This window comes from Medicago sativa, chromosome 6 (genome assembly GCF_051527215.1).
Source record: "Medicago sativa cultivar Bolivia chromosome 6, Bolivia_mono, whole genome shotgun sequence".
Classification (NCBI taxonomy): Eukaryota; Viridiplantae; Streptophyta; class Magnoliopsida; order Fabales; family Fabaceae; genus Medicago; species Medicago sativa.
In genome coordinates, this window is record NC_140754.1 from 40,667,642 (window position 1) to 40,694,392 (window position 26,751).

At 33.7% G+C, this 26,751-nt stretch overlaps 2 protein-coding genes and 1 pseudogene across 5 annotated transcripts; all 3 read left to right on the forward strand.

Moving 5' to 3' along the window:
* Positions 1-178: 178 nt before the first annotated feature.
* LOC146915141 (uncharacterized) lies at positions 179-4,967 on the forward strand. Of its 2 annotated transcripts, XM_085716292.1 has the most exons (3): positions 3,741-3,824; positions 3,977-4,107; positions 4,497-4,967. In XM_085716292.1, exons 1-3 carry the CDS (start codon positions 3,741-3,743, stop codon positions 4,792-4,794), a joined length of 513 nt encoding a protein of 170 aa, XP_085572418.1. In that variant the 3' UTR covers positions 4,795-4,967. The 2 variants fall into 2 exon arrangements, 1 of the variants encoding a protein (XP_085572418.1); XR_015013252.1 differs by lacking the exons at positions 3,741-3,824; positions 4,497-4,967 and adding an exon at positions 179-278 and having other exon boundaries at positions 3,977-4,026.
* A 2,174-nt stretch (positions 4,968-7,141) lies between these two features.
* Positions 7,142-12,938, forward strand: LOC146915142 (DNA-directed RNA polymerases IV and V subunit 2-like; annotated as a pseudogene). Its single transcript, XR_015016597.1, has 5 exons — positions 7,142-7,361; positions 7,408-7,499; positions 8,274-8,326; positions 8,401-8,690; positions 9,538-12,938. The product of XR_015016597.1 is annotated as a DNA-directed RNA polymerases IV and V subunit 2-like (transcript).
* A 344-nt stretch (positions 12,939-13,282) lies between these two features.
* Positions 13,283-25,039, forward strand: LOC146915143 (uncharacterized). 2 transcript variants are annotated; one of them, XM_085717680.1, is made up of 14 exons: positions 13,283-13,559; positions 13,640-14,203; positions 14,552-15,763; positions 15,906-16,233; positions 16,730-16,985; positions 17,074-17,290; positions 17,376-17,728; positions 17,807-18,337; positions 19,260-20,460; positions 20,547-20,900; positions 21,206-21,443; positions 21,860-24,459; positions 24,573-24,710; positions 24,843-25,039. In XM_085717680.1, exons 1-13 carry the CDS (start codon positions 13,422-13,424, stop codon positions 24,594-24,596), a joined length of 8,016 nt encoding a protein of 2,671 aa, XP_085573806.1. In that variant the 5' UTR covers positions 13,283-13,421; the 3' UTR covers positions 24,597-24,710; positions 24,843-25,039. The 2 variants fall into 2 exon arrangements, with proteins under 2 accessions (XP_085573806.1, XP_085573807.1); XM_085717681.1 differs by lacking the exon at positions 24,843-25,039 and having other exon boundaries at positions 21,860-24,364; positions 24,441-24,459; positions 24,573-24,691.
* The last annotated feature ends 1,712 nt before the right edge of the window (positions 25,040-26,751 follow it).

Genomic DNA, 26,751 nt, shown 5'->3' on the forward strand with positions numbered 1-26,751 from the left:
TTTCTCTAAATGATATATTATTTTATCCGTTCCTTTGCAGTTATATTATCAAAATAATTATGAGATGGCAACAATGTGTTTTCAGAGAGCTAGGGACTCTTACTGGGAAAAAAGGTCTAAGGCTGCTGGTCTTAGGGCAACTGCAAACCGTTTACATGACTTGAATCCTAAGGATGCAAATGCAATCCTCAGGGAAGCTGGTGAAATTTTTGAAAGCATAGGAATGGCCGAGTCTGCTGCCCAATGTTTTTCTGATTTGGGAGATTATAAAAGAGCAGGTATGAACTTCGGTTTTGGCATCTATATCGTTATTTTATGGCATTTTCTATTGAAAAATGTAAGGACATCATTTTAGAACACAAATAGCATGTTTATACTACAAGTTCCATATTGTGTTCATTTTTCCCGATTTTAGTTTGAATCTGCTCTAGAATTTTAAATTATAAAGTTCTTTTAACTAATGAATATCAATCCTCATAATACAAATTGGTTACAAGTGGTTCTGTAATATAAAACTGGACACCAACATTTGGAAGTTGTCTCCTTGATTTTGATTTTATGTGTTGTTTGGTATTCGGATGATTTCTCTTTTCTACTCACCTTAATAAATTAATTCTTCTATGTTAGTAATAACATTGAACAACAGTACCACACTTATAAGCATGAAGTGTGTATGAAACAGTGCCAAGCACCTACAGTAAATTTGTTTACTTCAAGTTATATAACTGTTCTTTCACTATTTGTTCTTCCAAAGATATGGAGAGTATATAAGGAAATAGAAGAAATGCTAAAATCATATATGTAGGAAGCGGTTGATATGCTAACAGGTTGGCTAGTGATGGTATTAGGAACAATTTTATTGAGAGGTTATTTATGGGGAGAGGGCAATCTGGTAGTCGTAGGAATATCTCACATCTTTGGGAACTGAGAGATAGTTTCTTTTATTCAATCTGAACATTTTGTGACTTGCATATTTCCTCCAGACAAAGCATGTGTTGTGGTTACAACTTTCATCTATACCTAACTTTTATTGTAGTTACCGATACTATTTAAATGACTTCAGGTTATGTGAGTGTCGGTAATAGTTTTGTTGTTGATGATTCCGTCTGATTTGAGTTATGGATTTGACTTATTTTGTTGTAGAAGCAAATATTATAGGGTAATCATCTTTTTTTAGTCCCCTAATGGCAATGCCAAAGCTTACACACATTTTAATTGAATCTCATGCTTAGATTATTTTTTGCATTATGAACTTTTACTCAAAATTAATCTTATTTTTGCTAACAGGGAAGCTTTACTTGGAAAAATGTGAGTCTGATTTGAAAAGGGCAGGGGATTGCTTTTATTTAGCTGGTTGTCACAAAATGGCTGCTCAAGTGTATGCTAGAGGAAATTTCTTCTTATATTGTTTGAATGTTTGTGCAAAACGTGGATTGTTTGACATTGGCTTACATTACATTCAGCACTGGAAACAAAATGAAAGCGTGGATCCTGGTAAGGCTAATAGTCATAATCTGTACGCAATTGAACAGAAATTTCTGGAAAAATGTGCCCGAAAATATTTTGGCTACAAAGATATCAAATCTATGATGAAGTTTGTTAGAGATTTTCATTCGATGGATTTGAAGCGTGAGTTCTTACAATCATTAAGCTTAATTGATGAGCTTCTTGAATTAGAAGAGGAATCAGACAACTTTATGGAGGCTGTAAACATTGCTAAGATGATGGGTGATATTCTTCATGAGGCTGATCTGCTAGGAAAAGTTGGTGAATTCTTGGAAGCATATGAACTTGTGCTTTTCTATGTACTTGCAAATTCTCTTTGGCATGAGGGAAGCATAGCATGGCCCATGAAGCAATTTACGCAGAAGGCCGAGCTTTTGGGAAGAGCGTTGGCATTTGCAAAGGAAGTGTCAAACAGATTTTATGAGCTTGCATCAACAGAAGCTGAAATACTATCAAATGAGCATGATAACATTTTTGAAATAATGAATCAGTTGAAATCCTCTCGCATCTACAAGAGTATCCAAGGGGAAATATTATGTTTGAGGAAACTGCTGGATTCTCATTTTCGTATGAACACCTCTAAGTATGTATGCCAAGACAATATGTTAGATGTTTCTGCCGAAGGCATGATTTTGAAAAATCAATTTTCTGTGGAGACATTGTTTTATTGTTGGACATGTTGGAAGGATAACATTGTTCATATGCTAGAATCCCTTTTAAATTTAAAACCTCAAGAGCCTCATCAGCATTGCAGTTATGTAAAGTTTGCATTCAATTATTTGGGTGCTCAGAAGCAGATTTATAATCTCAATGACATTTACCTTTTGCTCATCCCTGACGCAAACTGGGTGAAGAAATTGGGAGATAGATTGCTAAAGAAGAATGGTAGGCTAGTCTCTGTTGATTTTCAACCTTTACTTTCTGTTGTTCAAAATTATTGGAGTTCAGGGTTACTATCTGTTGGCATGGATGTTTTGCGCAACCTCGATGCACTCTACAAGTTTTCAGTTAATAAGGCTTTTTCTGAATTCTGTCAGGTACAGTCTTTATTGTATATCTATGAGGTCTCAAAATTTCTTCTCAAGTCCAAATGTTTTAGCCATGGACACTGTAACTTGAAAATATTTTACAGAACACCAATCGAGTGTTTATTCCACCTTCTAGTCCCCCTTGACTGCAAGAAAACACTGACAAAAGAAATGTTTTATCTAAGGGAAACTAAAGCTTGTCAGAATATTTTGAAAGAGGTGATCTATGAAAACACTAAACAGAAAGGAAGATTGACCTATGGTCAAATTGGAAGGGTGGTAGTTATGGTTCTTGGCACAGCTAATGTAAAAGATGAACTGTTGTTGCAAATTCTGAAAAGATTTGAAGATAACAATACACCCTGGAAAGAATTCATTGAAAGCGTACAGTCAAATTCAGAAAATGAAATGACTTTTGAGGTTGGTCGCACTTATAGGCTTTTCAAAGCATTGTAGTATACTTGTAGTGTGAATTGGATGAAGGAAGTTGACTATATGTCTCCCAGCTGCTTTATGTATCTTATTGAGAGGCTACTGCTGTATGTATCACATTTGAACGGCTACTAGAAATGTTTCATTTACACAACAAAGTCATCTTTCACGGAAGGGCTTATTTGCCAAGATGAAAATTTTCTTTCAATGTTGAGCATTGTGCCTGTTGTAGAGTCAGACATAATATCTGTCCTTGATTTCATTGCAAATATCCTGCATGAGTTATTTCATGATCAAAATGGTACCAAAACCTGGATTAAAAAATCAAACTTGGATGTGAAGAATGATTTTACATTGCTTCTCATTAGATTGGTTACTTCAGTGTGTTTGCTTCATCTCAACTTTGGGGGTTGTGTACATTTACTTCACTATTTCTTGAAGAACAGCGATATAACCGCTCAATTTCCTTTGGAATTTTGCAATGTTCTTCGGAAAGGAAATAAATACATGGGTTTGGAAGTCATTTTTGATGCATTCAAAGTAATTGGAAACCCCTTTGGTCATTGTCAGGTTTCATAACATTTCTTCCGAAATCGTGTGTTCAGATGCTGTTTTTGTGGATTAAGGGACGTGCCAAATAGAGAGCTCATATTACAAACATTATTTCCCAGCAGAGTCGACAGTATGGCCGTGGAAACTGCAACAGTAATAACAGAACCCTCTATTTCTATTTTAGATCAGGAATCAGATGGACAAATTCAAGATGGAATTGACATGTCTATGAATGTTGTCTGCTTCTGGGATTTGTCGGAAAAATTTCAGTCGGCAACCGATGTTTCATGTCTTACAATAATACAGGTGCGCCCATTTTTTCCCGTGTTTACATAAAATGCAAATATGCCCATTTTTTCCCGTGTTTAAATAAAATGCAAATATAAGCCTCTATCAAAATATTTATATTATTTTATGACAAGTATATTGTTTTTTCACCTTTTTCATTATTTCTTCAGGATTTTTTTGATCCTTGCATTCAACTTTTGACTTCGTTGGTACAAAATCCTATTAATCTGGAAAACAAAGATGAAATGGGAGAGTTGGTGAGTTTGCTTGATGAAATGAAGCAACTTAAAGCCTCGTCGAGGTAAGTTATATATGTAACTTGCCACAAATAATCTTATTCAACTTTTTTGGTTCATAACTTTAAGACTTTGCAATATGTTTCGTTTTGCTTTGCTGTTAAATTTTAGTTTATATATATGTTCACATATCCGATATCATATATGTTACGAGAGATATTATGATAAATGTAGATTATCAATTAAATTTTCAATCGAGGATACATATGTATCCTTAATATACCTAAACGGCTTCCATTATCGGTATCAAACAAATAGCGGTTTATACAAGCTAAATCTTCTAATCCATAATTTGGAAAAAGAAATAATTTAAAATTCATTAGGGTTTTTTTTTCGCTATCAAGATCTTTATTTTTAACCAAAACTTGACAAAAATTATTTATTTCATTATCAGCCTCTTCTCCAATGATTCGGTGATAGAGAAGTGCACTGCAAATGAACTCTCAAAGAAAATTTCTGCAATGCCATCAAAAGTAGCACACATCTTGAATCAGCTGAATTTGTCTTGCAAGAGGAATACCAATGTTCAGTCTGATCCATCACAAGCCAACACTGCAGTAGGCAATGATGGTCGTGGACAAAATGTTTTGAAGGAATCAAAAGTAAACATGTCCAATAATTCTCAAGGAACTAACAAGGGGAAGAAAAACAAATCCAAGAAAAAACAGGGAAGGAAAAAAAATGGGAAGTGAAAATGCACTTATGATAAACTTGTCATGTCTTTTGTTCATGCAAATGTTGTAGTAATTTTTTGTTTAAACTTCAAACTGTTGCTTTGGTATTTCCTGACTATGGAATCTTTGCAGTAAACCTTTGAAAAGTATTTTAAAGATTAATTGATATGTAAATGTATCCCTTTATCATACTTGGTCTTTGTACACTTCTTTTCAGCTTGGTATTTTTCAAAGTTCTCTGATGAATCATATAGTCTTTCTTGGAAAAAATGTAAAAACAGTTAATTTCGGTTTCTTTTTTTGGATTTAAATTTAAAAATGCTTAGTGACACAAACTAGTTGTACAAAGTGAGTGATTAATTCTAGTTGTCTTTCAAATTGCAATAGGCGTCAATAGTAAGATGATGCATTTCACATTGTCTTAGATGACTCACCAAAATTTAGACTTGGTGAAGAAGGAAGTAGGGGTAATTTTGGCTTTTCGTATTTGTCTTTGCTGAGTCATCAGAGTGATTTCACGGTTAGATAGTGTCATGTCATTGCCATGTCAGTAACCCGTGCCAAATCAGTAATCAAACGAGATTAAGACTAGAAGGGAAATAATTAATGTTTACGGTGGCGGCTGTTTGAAATGATTGGTAAGTTAATAGACGAAAACTCGAATGATGTATATTTAAGCAACAAAAATTTAATAAATGACTTCATTTGACCATGCATACACCCTTTAATAATTTACTATACCCTTGACTAACTTACTTCTATGAATGAGAATTTCATTTAAAGAAAATGCTAACAAATGTCTTAAGGGCATTGTTTAAGGATCAAAAAAAGCAACTTTTGCATAAAAAAAAATGTAATTATGATTTTGACTTGTGTTTGACTTATATTTTTAAGATAAAATTTTCTTTTAAGTATTCTTTAAGCAATGCCCCTCATGACACTTATTAGCATGACACTTCATTTAATTGATGATATTGTTCAATAATATCATGTTTTTCTAATTAACATTTGTTTGATGCAATCTATATTTATTAATTGGTCTTGCTAACCAATGCCCAAGTAACACTCGTTAAATATTCTAAAATAAGACACTATTGTTCGATAATTTCCAATGCACTAATTACACAAATTTTCATAAAAAATTACTCTATCCGTTTCAAAATACATGTCGCATTTTTACAACGTGCACTATTCGTATGACTTACTTTGACCCTACTTTCTAATTAATATATAAATACAAATGTTGGCATGTAATATGTTTTTTGATTTGTCTCGACATATTTTTTTAAAATATTAAATTCTTATAGTTTTTTTTTTAGATAATTAAAGATATTAACGGTCAAAGATGTGCATTGACATGTATGAAGTGGTTGAGAGCGACATGTATTTTGAAACGGAGGAAGTATCATTTAAAGTTCTTAAAAAGTGTCACCGAACACTCATTAATATTTTACTTTATTAAGTAAACATGACCCTAAAACTATTTTATTGACATCTCATAGTTTTTTTGGGAAAATACTTGGGTGACATAATGTCACCGTGACATTAAAATCTAGGCCACACAAATGTACTCATGGATGTGTTGTGTGGCCCAGATGCAAATGGCAATGTATGTTGTGTGGCCCAGATTTAATGTTACGGTGGCATTATGTCACCCAATTGCTGCCCGTTTTTTTCCACTTAATACCATTTACGCTTCATTTGAGGTGTCATTCTTAATATTGGATCTAATAGAAGTTTTCTAATTTTTAACCTTTTCAACTAGTGTCCCAAAAACGCTAATTAACATGACCTTAAATTAAATAGAGCTCCACTTTTTAACAATAAAAATTCTAACACATGTCTAAGGACATATGTTAAAAATATTAAATATAGAAATTATATATTAAAATTTATGTCAATTTATTTTTAAAAAATTGAAAAATTACTGCATGTTAGCACTACCTTTAACAAAACTGAGACTTGTTATTATACTATAAAGAGATTACAATTTTGCAAAAATAAAGAGATTAAAATTTAAACCTTTATTTGAGCATAAATTACTATTTTTTTGCTTAAATTAGTAATGTGGTTCTTTAAGGTGGGAAAGTACTTACAAAAAATTTCCCACCATGGAAAGTTGCTTTTGCCCAAAAAAAAATGGTGATTATTTTTTTATTTTTTTGGTACAAAAAATGGGGATTATTGAACAACAAGAGTAGTACTACTACACATTTCCGCAAAAACTCAGTCACACTCCACAGTACACTAATGGAGTAAATTGTACCAAAACCCTTTCTCCATAAACCCTAATTTTCCATCTCCGTACAACAATGGAGGATCACATAGGTTCAAGCAAAGACGCTAACAGCATATCTACACAGAAATGGACATCGACCTCAACGATGAAGAAGAAGATCCATCCGAAATCCTCAACGAACTCGGCGAGGATATGGTCAAATACTTTTGCAAAAGAGCTTTCGTCATGTTCTTCGATCAATACGGTTTAATCAGTCACCAAATCAACTCCTATAATCAATTCATCACTTCTGGTCTTCAATCCGCTTTTGATTCTTTCGGTGATCTCACTGTTATGCCATGGTTAAGTTTGGAATGTAACGCTTGATCGACCTAAGTTTTGGTGTGGTGAAGGGAATGCTCAAGAGATGAAGATGCTTCCTAGACATGCTAGGTTGCAGAGGATGACTTATGCTTCCAAAATGAAAGTTGATGTTCAACTTCAGGTTAGTCATTTTTTTAAAGTTTTCAATTTGAAATGTGGGTTAACTTCATTTGGAATTTTTTTGTTCTTATTTCATGTTTTTGTGTTATGTGAAATGATTTTTTGACTTGAAAATTACTTGGGTGTCTTTTGGTTTTTGTGTGTAAATAGTGGGAAAAGGTTTGGTGGTAGTTGTTGTTGTTGTTGTTGCTGTTGTTGTTGTTGTGTAGATAGTAGTAGAGCTGGAAATAAACACATAGGTTGTGTTTGTATTTTGATGTTCAAATAACACAACTGCGTGTGTATGTGTGTTAATCACAGGTGTATTTTGATGTTCATTTTGAAAAGTGGGTTAGTATGATTTGAAATTTGTGGTTCCTGTTTAATGCTTACACCCTCCGGTCACTATTATAAGCAAAATTTTGCATTTTAGATTCATTCATTAAATGATGTATGTGGTCTATAATAAAGACCATATACATCATTAATTGAATGAATCTAAAATGCAAAGTTTTGCTTATAATAGTGACCAGAGGGTGTATGTGTTAACAAGAAATGATTTTTGACATTAAAATCACTATCAGCTTCTGTAATGTGCTTTCATTGAGGGGACGTAAATGTAAAACAGTACGTTCTAAATGAAATGGTTGGGTAATAAATCATGTTAAAACCTGTAAATTAATCTCTTCTTTAGTCATCGCCAGCATGAGTATAACTTTATAAGTATCAACTTCCCAAACTTTACATGGATTGATCTAGTCTCTGGCATTGTCTTAGTAGCTTCAAATGTGTGTAGTGCAATGATTACTTGATTTGTCTTTTAAGTTTAAAGTTCAAAGCTGCTGTCTTGTATGTTTGAACTATTGCTTTATGATAAAAATTTAAATGCTTTCATTTATTTTAATGGAAGCTTATGGTTGCAGGCATCCTTCTCATTGGGGTAAGGTTTGTTTCCTTTCTACCCCAGATGGTGAAAATTGTGGACTGGTAAAATTTGGCTGTCACAGGAGTAGTAAGTACCAATGTAACTGCATCCGTAGTTCCTCAGCTGTTTGATTGTGGGATGGAAGAACTTATTGATGATACTATGACCGTTCTGGGGAAAAAAGACAAAGTCTTCCTAAATGGGGACTGGGTTGGAGTTTGTTCAGATTCCACATCATTTGTAGCAGAGCTACGAAATAGAAGACGGAGAAATGAGTTGCCTCATCAGGTTCGCTTTTAATCTACCTTTGTCATCTTTTATATATTTTTAAAGCACTTACTTTACATATGAGTCATGGAGAGAACCCATATGGTGGAAAAAGGTTGTTGTATTGCTGTTAATTTGATATTAAATAGCTTAACCTAAAGCATTTCAACTTGCGTAGCAGATGATACATTAATTAACAAATAACATAGTTATTTATGTATTAAGTATCTGGAAACTTGGCCTTTATTGAATATAATAACTTTGCAGCTTAGTTTATGTCCAACATATGATTAAATGGTTAGCATGATAATATTATTTGTTTGAAATTTGCTTTCTGTGTGAGCGAGACCATGTCTCTATATACACTACCTCTGCAAAACACTGTCATTTATGTGTCCCTCTCCTCTGTCAAAGATTGATTTATATATATTATGTTCTCAGTTATCTTTCAATTTACTCATTTGTCAATAGCTTGCCATTATTTCAGTTTTGGAACTTTATTGTTTTGATAAGATTGTGATAGCACCTTTTATAGAAATAGAGAACAACAACTTAAAGTGAAACAATTGCTCAAAATACTAAATTAAAGAATCTCAATGCTGAGCATGCACATCCCCCACTTTCCCCTTGTGAGAAGCTTCCAATACTGCTTTTTTTCACATTTCTTCCTCCTACGTTATGTTTTCAATTATGTTGACTTTGTAAGCTTTCGATTGTATTATTGTTTCCCTATTTTTTTTCCTGGTTCAGTATATAAAAAATATGCCGTAGCAATTGCAATGTAAAACATATGCTGTAGTAATTGCAATAAATTTGTGATTTTGTTGATTTTGATTCTTTGAGCCTAGCGTAAACCATTTCTATTTAGGTGGAAATCAAAAGAGATCAGTATCAACAAGAAGTGCGCATATTATCTGATGCAGGAAGGATTCTCCGTCCACTCTTGGTTGTTAGTAATCTGCTCAAGATTAAAGGATCTAAGTCGGAGCATAAATCTTTCCAGTCCCTATTGGATAATGGCGTGATTGAGCTGATTGGTCCTGAAGAAGAAGAGGACTTCAAGACTGCTTGGGGTGTTCAGTATTTGTTTGGCAAAGAGGGAAAATCTTCCGTGAAGTACACACATTGTGAACTTGATATGTCGTTCTTATTGGGTCTAAGCTGTTCACTTGTTCCATTTGCAAATCATGACCATGCTAGGAGAGTGTTGTACCAATCCCAGAAGCATTCTTCTCAGGCCATTGGCTTTGCTACGACAAACCCAAATATAAGAGTCGATGCTTTGTCTCACCAACTGTTTTATCCACAAAGACCACTCTTTCAGACAATGACATCCGATTGTCTCGGAAAACCTGGATATCTAGGTCAGAGTAAAGTTGTTCCGAAGTCTGAATTCTATAATGGGCAGAATGCAATTGTGGCTGTCAATGTACATCTCGGATATAATCAAGAAGATTCCTTGGTTATGAACCGTGCTTATTTGCAACGAGGTATGTTCAGATCTGAGCATATAAGGAGTCAAAGCTGAAATTGAGAATAAGGAATCTTCAGAAAAGAGAAAGAAGCCTGAAGACATTGTTAATTTTGGAAAGATACAGAGTAAAATTGGTCGAGTTGATAGCCTTGATGATGATGGCTTTCCATTTGTTGGAGCAAATTTGCAGAGTGGCGATATTATCATCGGGCGGTGTGCTGATTCCGGGACGGACCATAGTATAAAGCTAAAGCACGCCGAAAGGGGTTATGTTCAAAAGGTTGTGCTGTCTTCGAACCGTGAATTAATTTCAAAACCACAAAGTCCATGATATATTGTGACTTCCGTTCAAATCAAAAAGTTACAGGTACTTCCGTTCAAATCAAAATCGAAATTTTTTTTATCAATCTAAGATCAAGTCATATGAATAGGATCTGAAAAGAAAAAAAAAATACAAATTAGCAAGAATAATAAAAATCAAAGAAAAGTAAGCGGGTCAAATTCTCCAATTTAACAGCAAATGATCTGCTACCATTAGAGAAGCATATCTAGCATTACCTCAATCAGCCACTGAGTTCAGCGACACAGATGAAAAGGTGGAGGGACAGGTTTCCGATGAGAAAATGGTGAGTTGCTAGTTGCTGAGGAATTACTGTAGAAGCAAATCAAAGAAGATTAGATGGAATTACTAAAATTAATAAATAAGGATTAATAAAATAAGGGAAAAAAAGGCAAGAGGATGCAAATGAAATTGGTACGATTTTTAGATGAAATTTGTTAGGTTAAATTATTGGCTAACCTAATGCAGCAAATGAACGGGAAAATATTAGGTTAATTTACTGCAGACTTAACAAAATTAATAAATAAGGATATTTTTCGTCGTTAACTAAATACCCCACTAATAACGACAAAAATGGATAGGACTCCTAGGTCCTAGGTAGCCTAGTAGCAGCAGCTGTTTTGGCTAAGATAAGAAGATGAAAAATTAAGGAAAAGAAACGACCCGACCCGACCCACCACCTTGTGGCTTGTGAGTTGTGTTGTGTCACCTTGGTAATAATCACTATGACCGACCATAGTCATTGGTCAGTCCGTATAAGACAAAATTCGTGCAAACTTGTTGAGGAAGGAAACCAAACGACCTCAACTTTTTACTTTACATTTATTTTCCTAGTCATGTTTACATTTAAATGAAAAGTTTTTTTTTTTTTTTTGAAAAGTTACCACTTTATTTTTCAAAACCTATCACATCCAATCTTTACCGTACATCTTTTTTCTCACTATCAAAATCAAAGCGAAAGTAGTATTTTTTTGTAACTGATGACCACATTAATCTTAATCTTCTGATATATTGAAATTGAAATTTTAAAATTGTCTTAGAATATACATTTCGTTGGTCAAAATATTATTTGGCACTCTTTTCGTTTCACAATGAGTGTCATTTTAGTTAAAAAAATGTTTTGAAATAAATATTACTTTACATTTTCAATACAACTTTATTTTCTTTCTTCCAACTTTACCCTCAATAAATACTCCAATTTTTCTCGCACACAATTTTCAATGCAACTTTAAGTTTGTCCTTTTTTTTTATAAAGCAAAGGCAGTTTAGTAAAAATGGTATGTCTAATGATTATTTAATTTTATTTCATAATCTGTGTATCAAAACCTTAAGTATTAGACAATAACTCTTGGGCATTGGTCAAAATTTTATTGGTCGTGTTAACCGGTGTCCCAGGGCATTGGTTAAGGAATCCAAAGGAGGAAAATTTGAATTAAAAATAATACTTTTTTGACTTTTGAGAAATTGATTACACAATTTCTAATGCAAAAGTTACTATATTTGCTTCCTTAACCGGTGACCTGAGACACTGGTTAACATTTTTCAAATTTTATAAACACCCATATGACAGTATACAAATACTAATAAGGATTTATACGAAAGTAAATAAATATGAGTCTTGTTTTTTTTTTTTTTTTTTACAAGAAATATGAGTCTTGTTAACGAGTGTTTTTAGGAAATTCTTTAAACATTCATAATGTATAAATTATTTTTTAATAAAATTAAAGATTTTAATTTTCAATGCAATAAATGCAAAAACTTTCATAAAATATACCAGTAAAAATTGACATGACAATATTAATGAACATAAAGTAATTATAAGTGTTTGTTACCAACTAAAATGACTATTTACCCCAAAATCATTTGGATAATTACTGAAAGGAAGTTACTTCTTCGGGTGATTCAGACTAGTACATTTTGATTTTGATTTTGATTTGTGTGTTTGGTGTGCCCGTGGCTAAAATTGATTCTGACAAAATTGATTTTGATAGAACTGATTTTGGTTAAAAGCGTGTTGAGTATAAATTGATTTGTGTTTGGATACCTTTATGTAGAAGTGATTCTTATTAATTTATTTTGTTTGGATAGTTGGGATCAAAATTGCTTTTGAGGGTGTAATTACCAAAAGGGGTGTATTTAAACACTATATTTACAAGTTTTTTGTTTCAATTTAAACTATTTAAAATATACAACATAAATTTAAATAACGGTCCAAAATTGATATAAAATATTAATTTTTTTTTTCTGCTATAGGTAATTATTTTAATTTTTGTTGGTAGAAGTTTTAATTTCATAGGGTCCCACCATTTGGTGTATTGTACGTAGCCTTACCTTGTTTTTACACAAGAGGTTGTTTCCAAGACTTGAACCCGTGACCTTACGGTCACATGACAACAACTTTACCAGTTGCGTCAAGGTTACCCCTCAATATATAGTTATATTAAAAAAAAAGAAATTGTTGGTTGACTACAAAATAATTAGTAGAGTTAAATTACAAAATTCATGTGTATGCGAATAAGCATTATACTAGCAGAACATTAATTTATTTTAAACAACGTGACAATAGTTGCACGATATATTTGGTTACCAGTCTATGGGCAATTAAGTAAAAGGCAATTAAGAAAGATATATCAGACATCAAAGTTATGGTAGAATTGATTCTCTGATATGCAAAAGCTACAAATTGGAGAGTTGGCTAGAATCAATTCTAGCAACAAGAATTGCTTTTCTCTAAAAGATCCAAACATCTTTTTAGTACATTAGAAGTGAGTTTGGCCGTGTCATTTCTATTTCTATTCTTGGTTATTAAGAAATCCATTTCTTTTAGTTTTATTCCACTGTTACTGTTTCTACTCATTTCAGTGTTCTATCTATCAACCAAAAATCTCTTCTTTAGATTTTTGTTTTGGTTGCTAAGAAAGAAGAAAACCTCTACACAATGAACCGTTCAACTTCAACTTCAACTTCAAGGAGGAAGAAGAAGAAAACTACTTACCATGACAATCGAAACTTCATAGACACCATCTTTTCTTGGTCTCTCCAAGACATTTTTAACCAGGATCTTTACAACAACAAGGTTTTCAACTTTCTTCTCTTACTTTATCACCTTATCTTTCTTTGACATTACATTTTAATAGTTTATTTTTGTTTTTGTAGCTGGATCATATTGATTTATCATTCGATTCCGCTGAACGATATTTTCAGTCATTTGTGTATCCGTTGTTGGAAGAAACTCGAGCACAACTCTGTTCTTGTATGGAAATTTTATCAAGTTCACCTTATGCTCAAGTCATTCCACTTGAACATTCATGGTCACATTCCTATGGTAGGAATCACTATGTTGTTAAAACTGATACTTGGAAAAACAGGTCATCTGGTCATGGAAAAGAGTTATACAAAACATTGTTCGGCGATGTTTTTATTTTGGCTGATTTTAAACCTGAAACGGTTAATGATTTGCAAAGGTCTGGAAGGAATTGGAGTTTTGTGTTATCGGCTGGGATTCTTGATGAAGAGATTGAAGGTGATGATGATGAGACTAAACTTATATCTACTTTTAAAGTCATCGCTTCTAAAGACATTGAGATTGATGAAATGGGGCAAAAATCTTTGTTTATTATATTCTTGATGAATATAATCCCCAACAGAAGAATATGGAGCGCGCTACATATGGATGGAGATTCAAAGCTGATTCAAAAGATTTTATGTGCTAGTGATGTGGTAAAAGTGTTGTTTTTATGTTAAAGATTTGATTCAGTGATTCAAAGTCTATAAATATAAGATTATCATTTGTTCCCGTGAAATAATTGTAGTTTATGTCATTTTGATATTCACCATTGATTGATTGTTATGGTTATAGCATTATTATAGAAAGAAAGTATGTAGTTGGAAGTTCTATTGTTTAATTATTTATAAAGGATCATGCTAACAAGTGCCCGAGAGACAATCTTTAGCATTTCCCTTTGTGGTGAATGGCATTTTCTAGTTTATTGATATTGATCCTTCCAAGTAGAACATATTTTGACATTTCATTTATGCAAACTCTAACGGATGTATTTTGTAGTGCAGGTTGAGGAAAACTGTTATTACTGTTCTCCGAAGACTGATGCTCTTAGGGACGAAGAAACATATCAAAGGTTGTCCTCTGAGTTGAATGAGTCACAAAACAAGGCTATTTGTGCTTGCCTTTCTTCCTTCCATTGCAATCACAAGTCTACAGTGGATCTTATTTGGGGTCCACCAGGAACCGGAAAAACAAAAACATTGGGCACACTGCTTTTTGCTCTATTCAAAATGAACTGTAGGACTCTTGTTTGTGCTCCAACAAATGTTGCCATTAAGGAAGTGGCATCGCGTGTCTTGAGCATGGTGAGAGAATCGTTTGATAGAAATTCCGATGCTTTGTTTTGTAATTTGGGAGACATGCTGTTATTTGGGAATCACGAGCGGCTCAAAGTTGGTGCAGAAATTGAAGAGATATATTTGGACTATCGTGTGAAGCAGCTCATACTGTGTTTCAATGGTTGGAAATATTGTTTTGCTTCAATGATCGATCTTCTTGAAAACTGTGTTTCCCACTATCAGATATTCATTGAGAACGAGATGGGAAAGGAACAAGATCAAACTGATGACAATAACTTTAATAGGGCAAAAGATGACAGCCCATCAGATTCTGGTGTGGGGATTCACAAATCTTTTGTTAAGTTTCTCAGAGAGAGGTTTCTGGCTATAGCATCGCCACTCAGAGACTGCATTTCCATCTTATGTACTCATATTGCCAGAAGTTGTATTATGGAACATAACTTGAAAGATTTGGCTCATCTTATTTACTCTCTCGGTTCATTTCAAGCTTTGCTGTTTGAAAATAACATTGTTTGTGAAAAATTGGAAGAGCTTTTCTCTCCTCTAGAAAGTCAACACCGTTCTTTCGAGTCAGTTGTTGTAAGTGCTGCTGAATACTCATTGCACCAGAGCAGAACTGAATGCCTTTCTCTATTAAGAACCCTTAAAGTTTCACTTGGTGACCTCAACCTTCCAGATGTTGTGACTGAAGAGTCAATCAGAGAGTTCTGTTTACAATCATCTTTATTAATATTTTCCACTGCTTCTAGTTCCTTTAAGCTGCATTCTGTTGACATGGAACCTCTAGACGTTTTAGTAATCGATGAAGCTGCACAGTTAAAGGAATGCGAGTCAATCATACCTCTACTACTTTCGGACATAAATCATGCCATTCTTGTTGGAGATGAACGCCAGCTACCAGCCATGATTGAAAGTAGTGTACGTATTCTGAAAATGACCCTTTTAGTTAACTTTTAGTACCCCTGGTTATAAAATTTTACTAATGTTCCCACATTTTTACTAATGTTATAAAATTTTCTATTGACAATTAATAATAATACGTGTCCTTAATATGTCGAAGGTTTCTTTTGAAGTTGGTTTCGGAAGAAGTTTATTTGCGAGACTGAGAAGATTGCGTCATCCAAATCACTTCCTCAATATACAGTACAGGATGCATCCTGCAATTAGTGCCTTTCCAAATTCATGCTTCTATTTGAACCAAATTCTTGATGCTCCAAATGTTATTGCAAAGAACTACAGGAAACAATATCTCCCCGGGCAAATGTTTGGTCCATATTCCTTTATAAATATAATTGGTGGCATCGAAGAGTTTGATGATGCTGGACGAAGCCGGAAAAATATGGTTGAAGTGGCTGTTGTGATGAAACTAATCAGAAATTGTTTTAGAGGTTTGTATGTGTGCGAGTGTGTATAATTTATGTATATAAATCTTCTGTTGTTATTTATCATGTTTGAATTCATGCACTCTCTGCACAGGATGATACTAGTCCGTAGAGAAAATATTTCTTTAGATTGTGATTGGTTTAATGTTTGTTTATCGGTAACATTTCAAGCATTAATGTATTAACAGTCCTGTATAATGTTATTGTGTTTATTTTCCTTTAGAGAAAATACTTCTTTAGATTGTGATTGGTTTAATAAAAAGATAATTTTTTTTGTTTGCTAAACTTTATAGTTTTTATAATGTGGTCAACTTTATCGGGAAAACAATATTTTTTATTTTAAAATGATACTAAAAATACCCTCAAGCAAAGGACATAAAGATACATTATAAAATTGTGGTACACACTAGATATTATGTATTATTTTTTAATGATCTGTTAATGCGAAGCATATTTCTAATAGAGAAATACTGCCTGCTTAATTATTTTGCGTGGAATGCAGCATGGCTTGAGTCAAATGAGAACCTCAGTATAGGTGTAGTGTCTCCATATGCTGCCCAAGTTGTTTCACTTCAGGATATGCTTGGACAGAAGTATGATAAGCACGAAGGTTTCGATGTGCAGGTGAAAACAATAAATGGTTTCCAGGGTGGGGAGCAGGACATAATTATCTTATCCACCGTCAGAACTGATTGTAGTACTTCACTTGGGTTCATTTCCAACAACCAGAGGACTAATGTTGCTCTCACCAGGGCTAGGTAAAACCTACTAAGTGCTGTTACAATTGCATTTGTTTTTGTCCAAAACGAATGTTTGCATCAATACTATTGCTTTTATATTCAACAGGCATTGTCTTTGGATATTGGGAAATGAAAGGACCCTAGTAAGTCAGGAAAATGTATGGAAAGATTTGGTACTTGATGCTAAAAAGCGACAATGTTTCTTTAATGCGGATGAAGACGTGGATTTAGCGAAAGGTATCTGGGATGCCAAGAAAGAGCTGGATCAACTTGACGATTTGCTTAATGCAGATAGTCTCATTTTCAGAAACTCTAGGTGGAAGGTATTTGGATTACGATATTGTAATATTACTTATTGTGATCATGTGCTTTACCTTTTGTTCCTTTTAATCCTCAACACCTGTGCAGGTTCTTTTTAGTGATAACTTTCTCAAGTCATTTAAAAATCTTCCGTCAAAGCGGACAAAGAAGTCGGTGCTTAACCTCTTACTCAAACTCTCTAGTGGGTGGAGACCAAAAAGAATAAAAGTGGATTTGCTTTGTGGAAATTCATCCCAGATGTTAAAGCAATATAAAGTTGAAGGTCTTTTTATTGTTTGTTCAAAGGACATAGTAAAAGAATTGAATTTCACTCAAGTTTTAAGGATATGGGATGTACTGCCTCCAGAGGATATTCCGAAAGTAGTGAAGCGTCTTGATAGTATTTTTGGAAGTTATACTGATGATTTTATAAGGCGCTGCAGTGAGCAATGTTTTGAGGGGTAAGTACTTAGAGTTGTAGTTTATTACACCCTAAGCTACTATAGCTAACTGATTGTGGTTTTGTTTTGCTTTTCTAGGAAAATGGAGGTTCCAATGAATTGGGAGAAATCAACAGAAATCATCAAAATTAAGAATCTTGATAGTAATGGAAATGAAGCAGAATCGAGTTGCTGCGATCAAAGAATTTATGTTGAGAATTCAAAGGTTGAGGAAAGTTTTTTATTGATGAAATTCTATTCTTTATCATCTGTTGTGGTTAGCCACTTGCTATCTGATCGTAACAGTAATGAGCTGGAACTTTCATTTGAAGTATCAGATGAAGAACGTGACATAATACTCTTTTCTAAAAGTACATTTGTACTGGGTCGCTCTGGTACTGGGAAAACCACTGTTTTGACCATGAAGTTATTTAAAAAGGAGGAATTGCACCATGCAGCTCTTGAACACACATATGGAATTAAGAGTGTTGAAGTTCCTTGTTTGAATGATGAGAAAGAGTATAAAGACAGTTCTACTGTGAATGACAGGCCTGTCTTACATCAATTATTTGTAACAGTGAGTCCCAAACTTTGTCAAGCAGTGAAACAACAGGTCGTTAGAATGAAAAGGTATGGAGCTAGTACTTCAGACTCTCAATTTTTCTTTCTTCTTGTTAGATAAATTACTGTTAAAATATCTTGTTGAGCCCTATGTGTCTGTCAAAGGATATCTTCACCTACTTATTAATTCCAAAAGCTAAAAATGTGGTCTATAATACTAGGACTTGTTTATTTTTAGTATCTTTAACTTATCTGTTTGTTTTATCTGTGTTATTTTTTTAATAAATACACATTGATTTTTTTTGTCCTGACAATATCTGTGTGATTGTTTTCATATAATTTTTGTTGTTTCTATACATCATTTTATAGTTTTCTTTATGTAATTATTTTGTGATCTATTATGTTGCTTTTTATCATTCATAATATGGTTTTGTTAGTTTTTATCATGCATATTTATTAACCAATATTTATTTTAGGAATGCACAGTTTTTAGACTAATATGTTTATTATTGAAGCAAAAAAGAACTTATTTTTTAAAACATTAATGATTTCCCCCAACATTTCCTGCATGAATTGCAATTTCAGTAGTGAATTGCATGCTAAGGTGCACCCAGGCGGATGGACTGCCCCCCGAACTTTGTACTATTTCACTGTGTTCTTAAATGCCTATTGGCCTTCCTTGTATGTCGCTTAGTGTTAATTTCGCCTCCTTATACCAAGTTTTTGGCTCGCCTTCCGGTATATAGTAAATTTCTTCTGAGATTACAGTTTTTAACTTCGCATTCTACTTAAGAAATTAAGTAATGGTGTAAAGGATACACTGTTGTAACTCCTTAATTTTAGTAACCATTGTAGTATCACTTTGCAAGTATTTTAAATAATTTGGTCCTCATGTTTATTCACTGAGTTCACTTAAGTTTAATTTATTTCATAGTTTTTATGCAGTCTTTAATTGGTATCTAATCTAATATTATTTGTCTTGTGCATACAGATTCATATGTGGCGGGGATATTTCTGCCAAAAGTTGTTCTATTGATGAAGATATAGTCGATGTTGATACAGCAATACAGTTTAATAATATACCTGATTCTTTTGTTAATCTTCCCACCAACTCATATCCACTTGTGATAACTTTTCAGAAGTTTTTAATGATGCTTGATGGGACTGTGGGGAATTCTTATTTTGAAAGATTTAGTGATGTATCTTCTTTAAGTGAGAATCTTGGTGTAAGATCTGTTGCTTTGGAGACTTTTATAAGGAAGAAGGAGGTGACGTATGACAGGTTTGATTCATTATATTGGCCACATTTCAATTCCCAATATACCAAGACGCTAGATTCGTCCAGAGTGTTCACTGAAATCGTGTCTCATATAAAAGGGAGTATGGAGTCTGTGGAGCCTGGTGAAGCGAAGTTAAGCCGTCAGGATTATCTATCATTGTCTGAAAACCGGGCGTCAAGTTTAAGCAAGCGGAAAAGGGAGATCATATACGATATTTATCAAAGTTATGAAAAAATGAAAATGAACAAAGGGGATTTTGATTTGGCTGATATTGTTGCTGACCTTCATCGCCGACTCAGAATAAACAAATATGAGGGTGATGAAATGCACTTTGTATATATTGATGAAGTGCAGGATCTAACCATGAGTCAGATTGCTTTGTTTAAATATGTGTGTCAAAATGTAGAAGAGGGTTTTGTTTTTTGTGGTGATACTGCACAGACCATAGCAAGGGGAATTGATTTTAGATTCCAGGATATAAAATCTCTCTTTTACAAGAAGTTTGTTCTAGAATCAAAGAGAGGAACTTATAACCAAGGAAGGGATAAAGGGAAAGTTTCTGAAACATTTTTGTTGAATCAAAACTTTCGAACTCATGCTGGAGTATTGAAATTGTCTCAGAGCACCATTGAGCTTCTTTTCCGTTTTTTCCCTCATTCTATTGATGTTTTGAAGCCTGAGACCAGTTTGATATACGGGGAAGCTCCGGTTGTTCTTGAATGTGGAAGCAGGAAAAATGCAATTGTAACTATTTTTGGCAACACTGGACATGAGAGTGGGAAAATTGTTGGCTTTGGAGCGGAGCAAGTAATTTTGGTACGCGATGATTATGCTCGAAAGGAAATTTTAGACTATGTTGGGAAACAAGCTCTTGTTTTAACTATCTTGGAGTGCAAAGGGCTTGAGTTTCAGGTAGTTTAAAAATCATCATATCTGATTCAATTTTGTTTTGAATTCTATGTTTATTTATTTGAATGATAATCTGTGTTCTTTTACAGGATGTACTGCTGTACAACTTTTTTGGCACTTCACCTTTGAAAAATCGATGGAGGGTGATTTATGAGTATATGAACGAACAAGAAATGCTGGAACCTACAGAATCCAAGTCTTTTCCAACTTTCAATGATTCCAAACATAATATTTTGTGTTCTGAGCTAAAACAACTATATGTGGCTATAACTCGTACAAGACAGAGATTGTGGATTTGCGAGAACACAGAGGAGTATTGCAAACCCATGTTTGATTATTGGAAAAGGAAGTGTCTTGTACAATTCAAAGAGCTTGATGATTCACTTGCTCAGGCAATGAAAGTTGCAAGTAGTCCAGAAGAATGGAAGTCACGTGGCAAAAAGGTTGTTTTTATGCTTGATCATCATATTTATTGTGCTGTCTTAGTAATGGATTTTATTAATATGTCTCATATTTTTTTTATACTGAATCATTAAGCAGTATTACTTCTCAGCTTGTTTTTTTATTTTTTTATTTTCTTTGCAATTTAAATTATTCCTATACCTAAATGCCTCTTATGTGATATTATGTGATAGTTTTATACTTTTTTTTACTGTGTAACGTATAGAGCAAAGCTTTTGGATGTGCTGCTTTTGTCTAGTATTATTTTTGCTCCAAATGATATATTCTGTTGACTGTTCCATCGCAGTTATATTATCAAAATAACTACAAGATGGCAACAATGTGTTTTAAAAGAGCAGGGGACTCTTATTGGGAAAAAAAGTCCAAGGCTGCTGGTCTTAGGGCAACGGCAAATCGGTTACGTGACTTGAATCCTGAGGATGCAAATGCAATCCTTAGGGAAGCTGCTGAAATTTTTGAAGGCATTGGAATGGCTGAGTCTTCTGCCCAGTGTTTTTTTGATTTGGAGGATTATGAAAGAGCTGGTATAAACTTTAGCTTTGGCATCTATGTCTATAGTTTTATGTCATTTTCTGTCAAAAAATATTAGGATATCATCTAAACATAGCTTTTGTTATAGAAACTTACACTTTTATTATAACTATTTATTATTTACAACATTCATCTAGACCTAACTTTTGTTGTAGTTACTGATATACTAATTTATTGACTTCAAGTTATGTGAGTGTTATTAATTATTTTGTTGTTGATGAGTTCATTTGATATGAGATAGGGATTTAACTTATTTTGATGTACAAGCAAATATTATAGTCTAAACATCTTTTTTAGTCTCCTAATGAGATCACCGAAGCTTGCACACATTTTTATTGATTCTCAGGTTTAACTTATTTTTTGCAAGGTGACTTTTACTCTACAAAATTAATCGAATTATTGCTAACAGGGAAGCTTTACTTGGAAAAATGTGAAGAGCCTGATTTGAAAAGGGCAGGCGTTTGCTTTTATTTAGCTCGTTGTTTTGACATGGCTGCTCAAGTGTATGCTAGAGGATGTTTCTTCTCGGATTGTTTGAATGTTTGTGCAAAAGGTGGATTGTTTGACATTGGCTTACATTACGTTCAGCACTGGAAACAAAATGAAAGTGCTGACCCTGGTTGGGCTAATAGTCATGATTTGTACGCAATTGAACAGAAATTTCTGGAAAATTGTGCCCGCAAATATTTTGACAACAAAGATATCAAGTCCATGATGAAGTTTGTTAGAGCTTTTCATTCGATGGATCTGAAGCGTAAGTTCTTACAATCGTTAAGTTTACTTGATGAGCTTCTTGAATTGGAAGAGGAATCATGCAACTATATGGAGGCTGTAAATATTGTTAAGATGATGGGTGATATTCTTCGCGAGGCTGATTTGCTAGGAAAAGCTGGTGAATTCTTGGAAGCATATGAACTCATGATTTTCTATGTACTTGCAAATTCTCTTTGGTCTGGGGGAAGCAAAGCATGGCCCTTAAAGCCGTTTACACTGAAGGCCGAGCTTTTGGGAAGAGCTTTGACATTTGCAAAGGGAGTGTCAAGCAGCTTTTATGAGCTCGCGTCTACAGAAGCTGAAATTCTATCAAATAAGCATGACAACATTTTTGAAATAATGAATCAATTGAAATCATCTCGCATTCATAGCAGTATCAGAGGGGAAGTATTATGTTTGTGGAAACTGCTGGATTCTCATTTTCGGCTGAACTCATCTAAGTATGTTTGGCAAGACAACATGTTTGATGTTCCTGTTGAAGGTATGATAATGAGGAATCAATTTTCTGTGGAGACGTTGTTTTATTGTTGGACATGTTGGAAGGATAACATTGTTCAAATGCTTGATTTCCTTTCAAATTTCAAAACTCAAGAGCTTCATCAGCATAGCAGTTATGTAAAGTTTGCATTGAATTATTTGGGTGTTCAGAAGCAGATTTATAATCTAAATGACATTTACCTTTTGCTCATCCCTGATGCTACCTGGGTGATGAAATTGGGTGATAGGTTTCTAAAGAAGAATGGCAGGCTAGTCTCTGTTGATGTTCAACCCTTAGTTTCTTTTGCTCAGAGTTATTGGAGTTCAGAGTTACTTTCTGTTGGCATGGATGTCTTGCGCAACCTCAATGCACTCTACAAGTTTTCAGTTCATAAAGCTTTTTCCGAATTCTGTCAAGTGCAGTCTTTATTGCATATCTATGAGGTCTCAAAATTTCTTCTCAAGTCCAAATGTTTTAGCCATGGCCACTGTAACTTAAAAACATTGGAGAGATTTTACAGACAGCCAATTGAGTGTTTATTCCACAATGTAGTTCCTCTTGACTGGAAGAAATCGCTGGCAAAGGAAATGGTTTATCAAAGGGTAACTGAAGCTTGGCAAGATATTGTGAAAGAAGTCATAAATGAAAACACTAAACGGAAAGATACATTGACCTATGGTCAAATAGGAAGGGTGGTAGTTATGATTCTCAGCACAACTAATGTACAAGATGATATGTTCGTGCAAGTCATGACTAGGTTTGATGATAAAGATGACTGGAATGATTTCATTCAAAGCATGCGGTTGTATTCAAGAAATGGGTATACCGATAAAGCGATTATAGAGATGCATAGCACTTGTAAACTTTACCTTGCATTGCAACATACCTGCAGTGTGAATTGGATAAAGGAAGTTGACTATATATCTCCCAATTGCTTTATGTATCTTGTTGAACGGCTACTGCTGTTGACTTCATGCTGGAAGGGGTTTATGTATGCGACAAAATCATCTTTCACTGAGTGGCTTATTTGCCAGGATGAAAATTCCCTTTCAAGTTTGAGCTTCATGTCTGATGAATTAGACAGTGCCCATGATTTTATAGCCAGTATCTTCCGCGAGTTTGTTTATGATCAAAATGGCACCAAAACCTGGATTAAAAAATCAAACCTGGATGTGAAGAATTATTTTCCATCTCTTTTCCTGAGGTTGGTTGTTTCAATGTGTTCACTTCATCTCAGCTCTGGGAGTGGGAAGTATTTACAATTACTTTGCAAGTTGTTGGGGAAGAGACATATAACCAATCAACTGCCATTGGAATTTTGCAATGTTCTTCAAAAAGGAAAGAAACACCTGGGTTTGGAAGTCATTGCCGAGGCATTTAAAGTGATTGGCAATCCCTTGATAATTGCCAAGCTTAAGAACAATTCTACAGAAATTGCGTGTTCAGATGCTATCTTTGTGGATTTAACGATATGCCAAAAAAGAGAGCTCATATTACAAACATTGTTTCCTAGTACAGTTGACTATGTGGCTGAGGAAACAATTGCAGAAGCCTCTGATTCAAAATCTAAGGAGTTTCCTTCAAACCTTCAAGATAAAAGTTCTGCTTCTGTTTCATATCAGGCATCAGATGGACAAATCAAAGATGAAATTAACTTGTCTGTGAATGATGACTTCTTGAATTGGTTGTATAATTTCGAGTCTTCAACTGATGTATCATGTCTTAATAATGTTTCACCTGATTTCATGATGATGAAGGTCAGCCAGGTTTTTGTTGAGTTTAAATAAAATAACGTTATTACATCAAATGATTGATATTTATATTCTTTTATCACAAGTAATTTTTTCTTCGCTCTTTTCATTCTCTCCAGGGTTTTTTGGATCAAATTCATTAGACTTTGGAATTTGTTGGTACACAACCCTGTCAAGATGGAAAACAAAATTGAAATGGAAGAGTTTGTGAGCTTGCTTGATGAAATGAAGCAACTTCGAGCCTCTATGAACATGAGGTAAGTTATATAGTAATTGTAGACAAGTTTTTAGGTTGCTGTCCAATACTAATCAGCACTTTAAGACATTGCAATATGGTTTTCTTATTTTGCTTTCCTTACTTGTAAATCTTTCTGTTGTTTATTATCCAGCGATTCGGTGATTGAGAAGGACACTGTAATTGTACTTTCAAAGAAAATTCTTTCAGGACGATCAAAAGTAGCGCACATCGTGTATCAGCTGAATTTGGTTTACAGGAATACCAATGTTGAGTCCGATTGTAGGAATTGCCTTAGTATTCCGTATGATATTATTAAGTTTTTTATGAGACATTAGTGAGTTGTCTTCAGTTATGTTTTGTTTTAAAGACAATAATCTTAGGAGTTTCTTTTTGTTTTAAGTTATGTTTCAGCTCTATTTATAGAGCATTAGAGTGTTTGTAATGGTGAGCTTTATGTTATAAACATATTTTTGTCTTCCAATATATCATTTCCATAATACCTTTTCTCTCATATCCCTTCTAAAACCAACACCGATCCATCACAAGCCAGTACTGCAGCAATAATGACCACGAGCAATATGTTTTGAAGGAATCAAAAGGTAACGTATCCAACAATTCACAAGGTGCAGTTAATTCAGGACATGAAAAGGCCAAGGAAAATGACAAGGGGAGGAAAAACAAATCCAAGAAAAACAAGGGAGGAAAAAAGGGTAAGAAGTGAAAATTGTCGGGTGTTCTGTAAATGCAAATGCTGTAGTAATTTTTGTGCTTTCACTTCAAACTGTCTTGTTATGGTATTTTTTGACTGTGGAATCTTTGCAGTAAACTTTTGATAAGTATTTTGAAGATTTATTAATGATAACTAGAGCAAAATACTCGTGCATCCACAGAACCGTTGATTTATAATTGACTAATCACCTACCAATTTGTGAAAGGTAAAAAAATCATTCCTAACACCAGATTCTTCATCATCAGACATCACTCCTCACGGCACAGCCAAGGTTGATATATCATGCAAGAGTACAGATGAACATGGATGTTTACATTCCAACCAAGAAATGACACAGATAAAATAAAGAATTCATGCATTATAAAAAAAAAATATATTGAAATCATTTTTCTTTCGATTGAAGTCTTTTTCATGATAAAATTATAAAGAAATTATATTTGTATAACCATTTTTTAACAATTTTTGTGACAATTTTTTCTCTCATACTTATATTATGTTTTTACTTCTCTCTCAGTTGCTTTGGTTTTTTGTGTCAATACCTTATTTTCTTTATAGATCATAGTTGTGCAATAAGTTGTCATTAAAATGGTTGTTCAAATAACACGACTCAAATTTTAACGTCCTCCACACCACCTTTCCTCAAAGACTACCCAAACTTATCTCATTCTGTTTTACTTATTTAAGTCCCAAATAACTGTTATATGTTTCGATAGACTGGGAAAGAGAAAAATGTATTCTTACCGTGAAATTTGTTTTAGAAAGTGAAATGTATTGGAATTACAAAGGAAAACTTTGTTTCAATTTCGATTCTCTCCCGTGTCAACTTGAGTGGATTAATTTAACTTCTTAAAAGAAAAAAAAAAGTAACGTTTTATATAGACTAACAAACAATTAACACACTAATTACTATCTCTACGTCAACAACAACAATCAAGCTTTATCGACTCGAACATTAATTAGTGTGAAATCGTTAAATCTTCATACATAATTATCTGTCCCACTATAATCATCGTGAAGAACAGACTGGGCACGTTGCATGAAAACAAAAATTAAGGAAGAATATTTATTCAATTATTCTCCTCAGAAAAAAGAATATTGATTTTCTGAACTTTAAAAGGATTTTTAACTTTTAATCAGCCAAGTTCCTCTAGTACGATACTCCTTAAGTCTAGAGTTTACGAATTTGTAAGAAAATGTTTAAAAATAGCTGCTACTACTACTAGATAACTAAAAAGTCCACAAGCTTTGCCCCATAATTATCTTTAGGCTAAAATAGGGTTTTAGTCCCTGCAAATATGTCTCGTTTTGGTTTTAGTCCCTCTAAAAATTT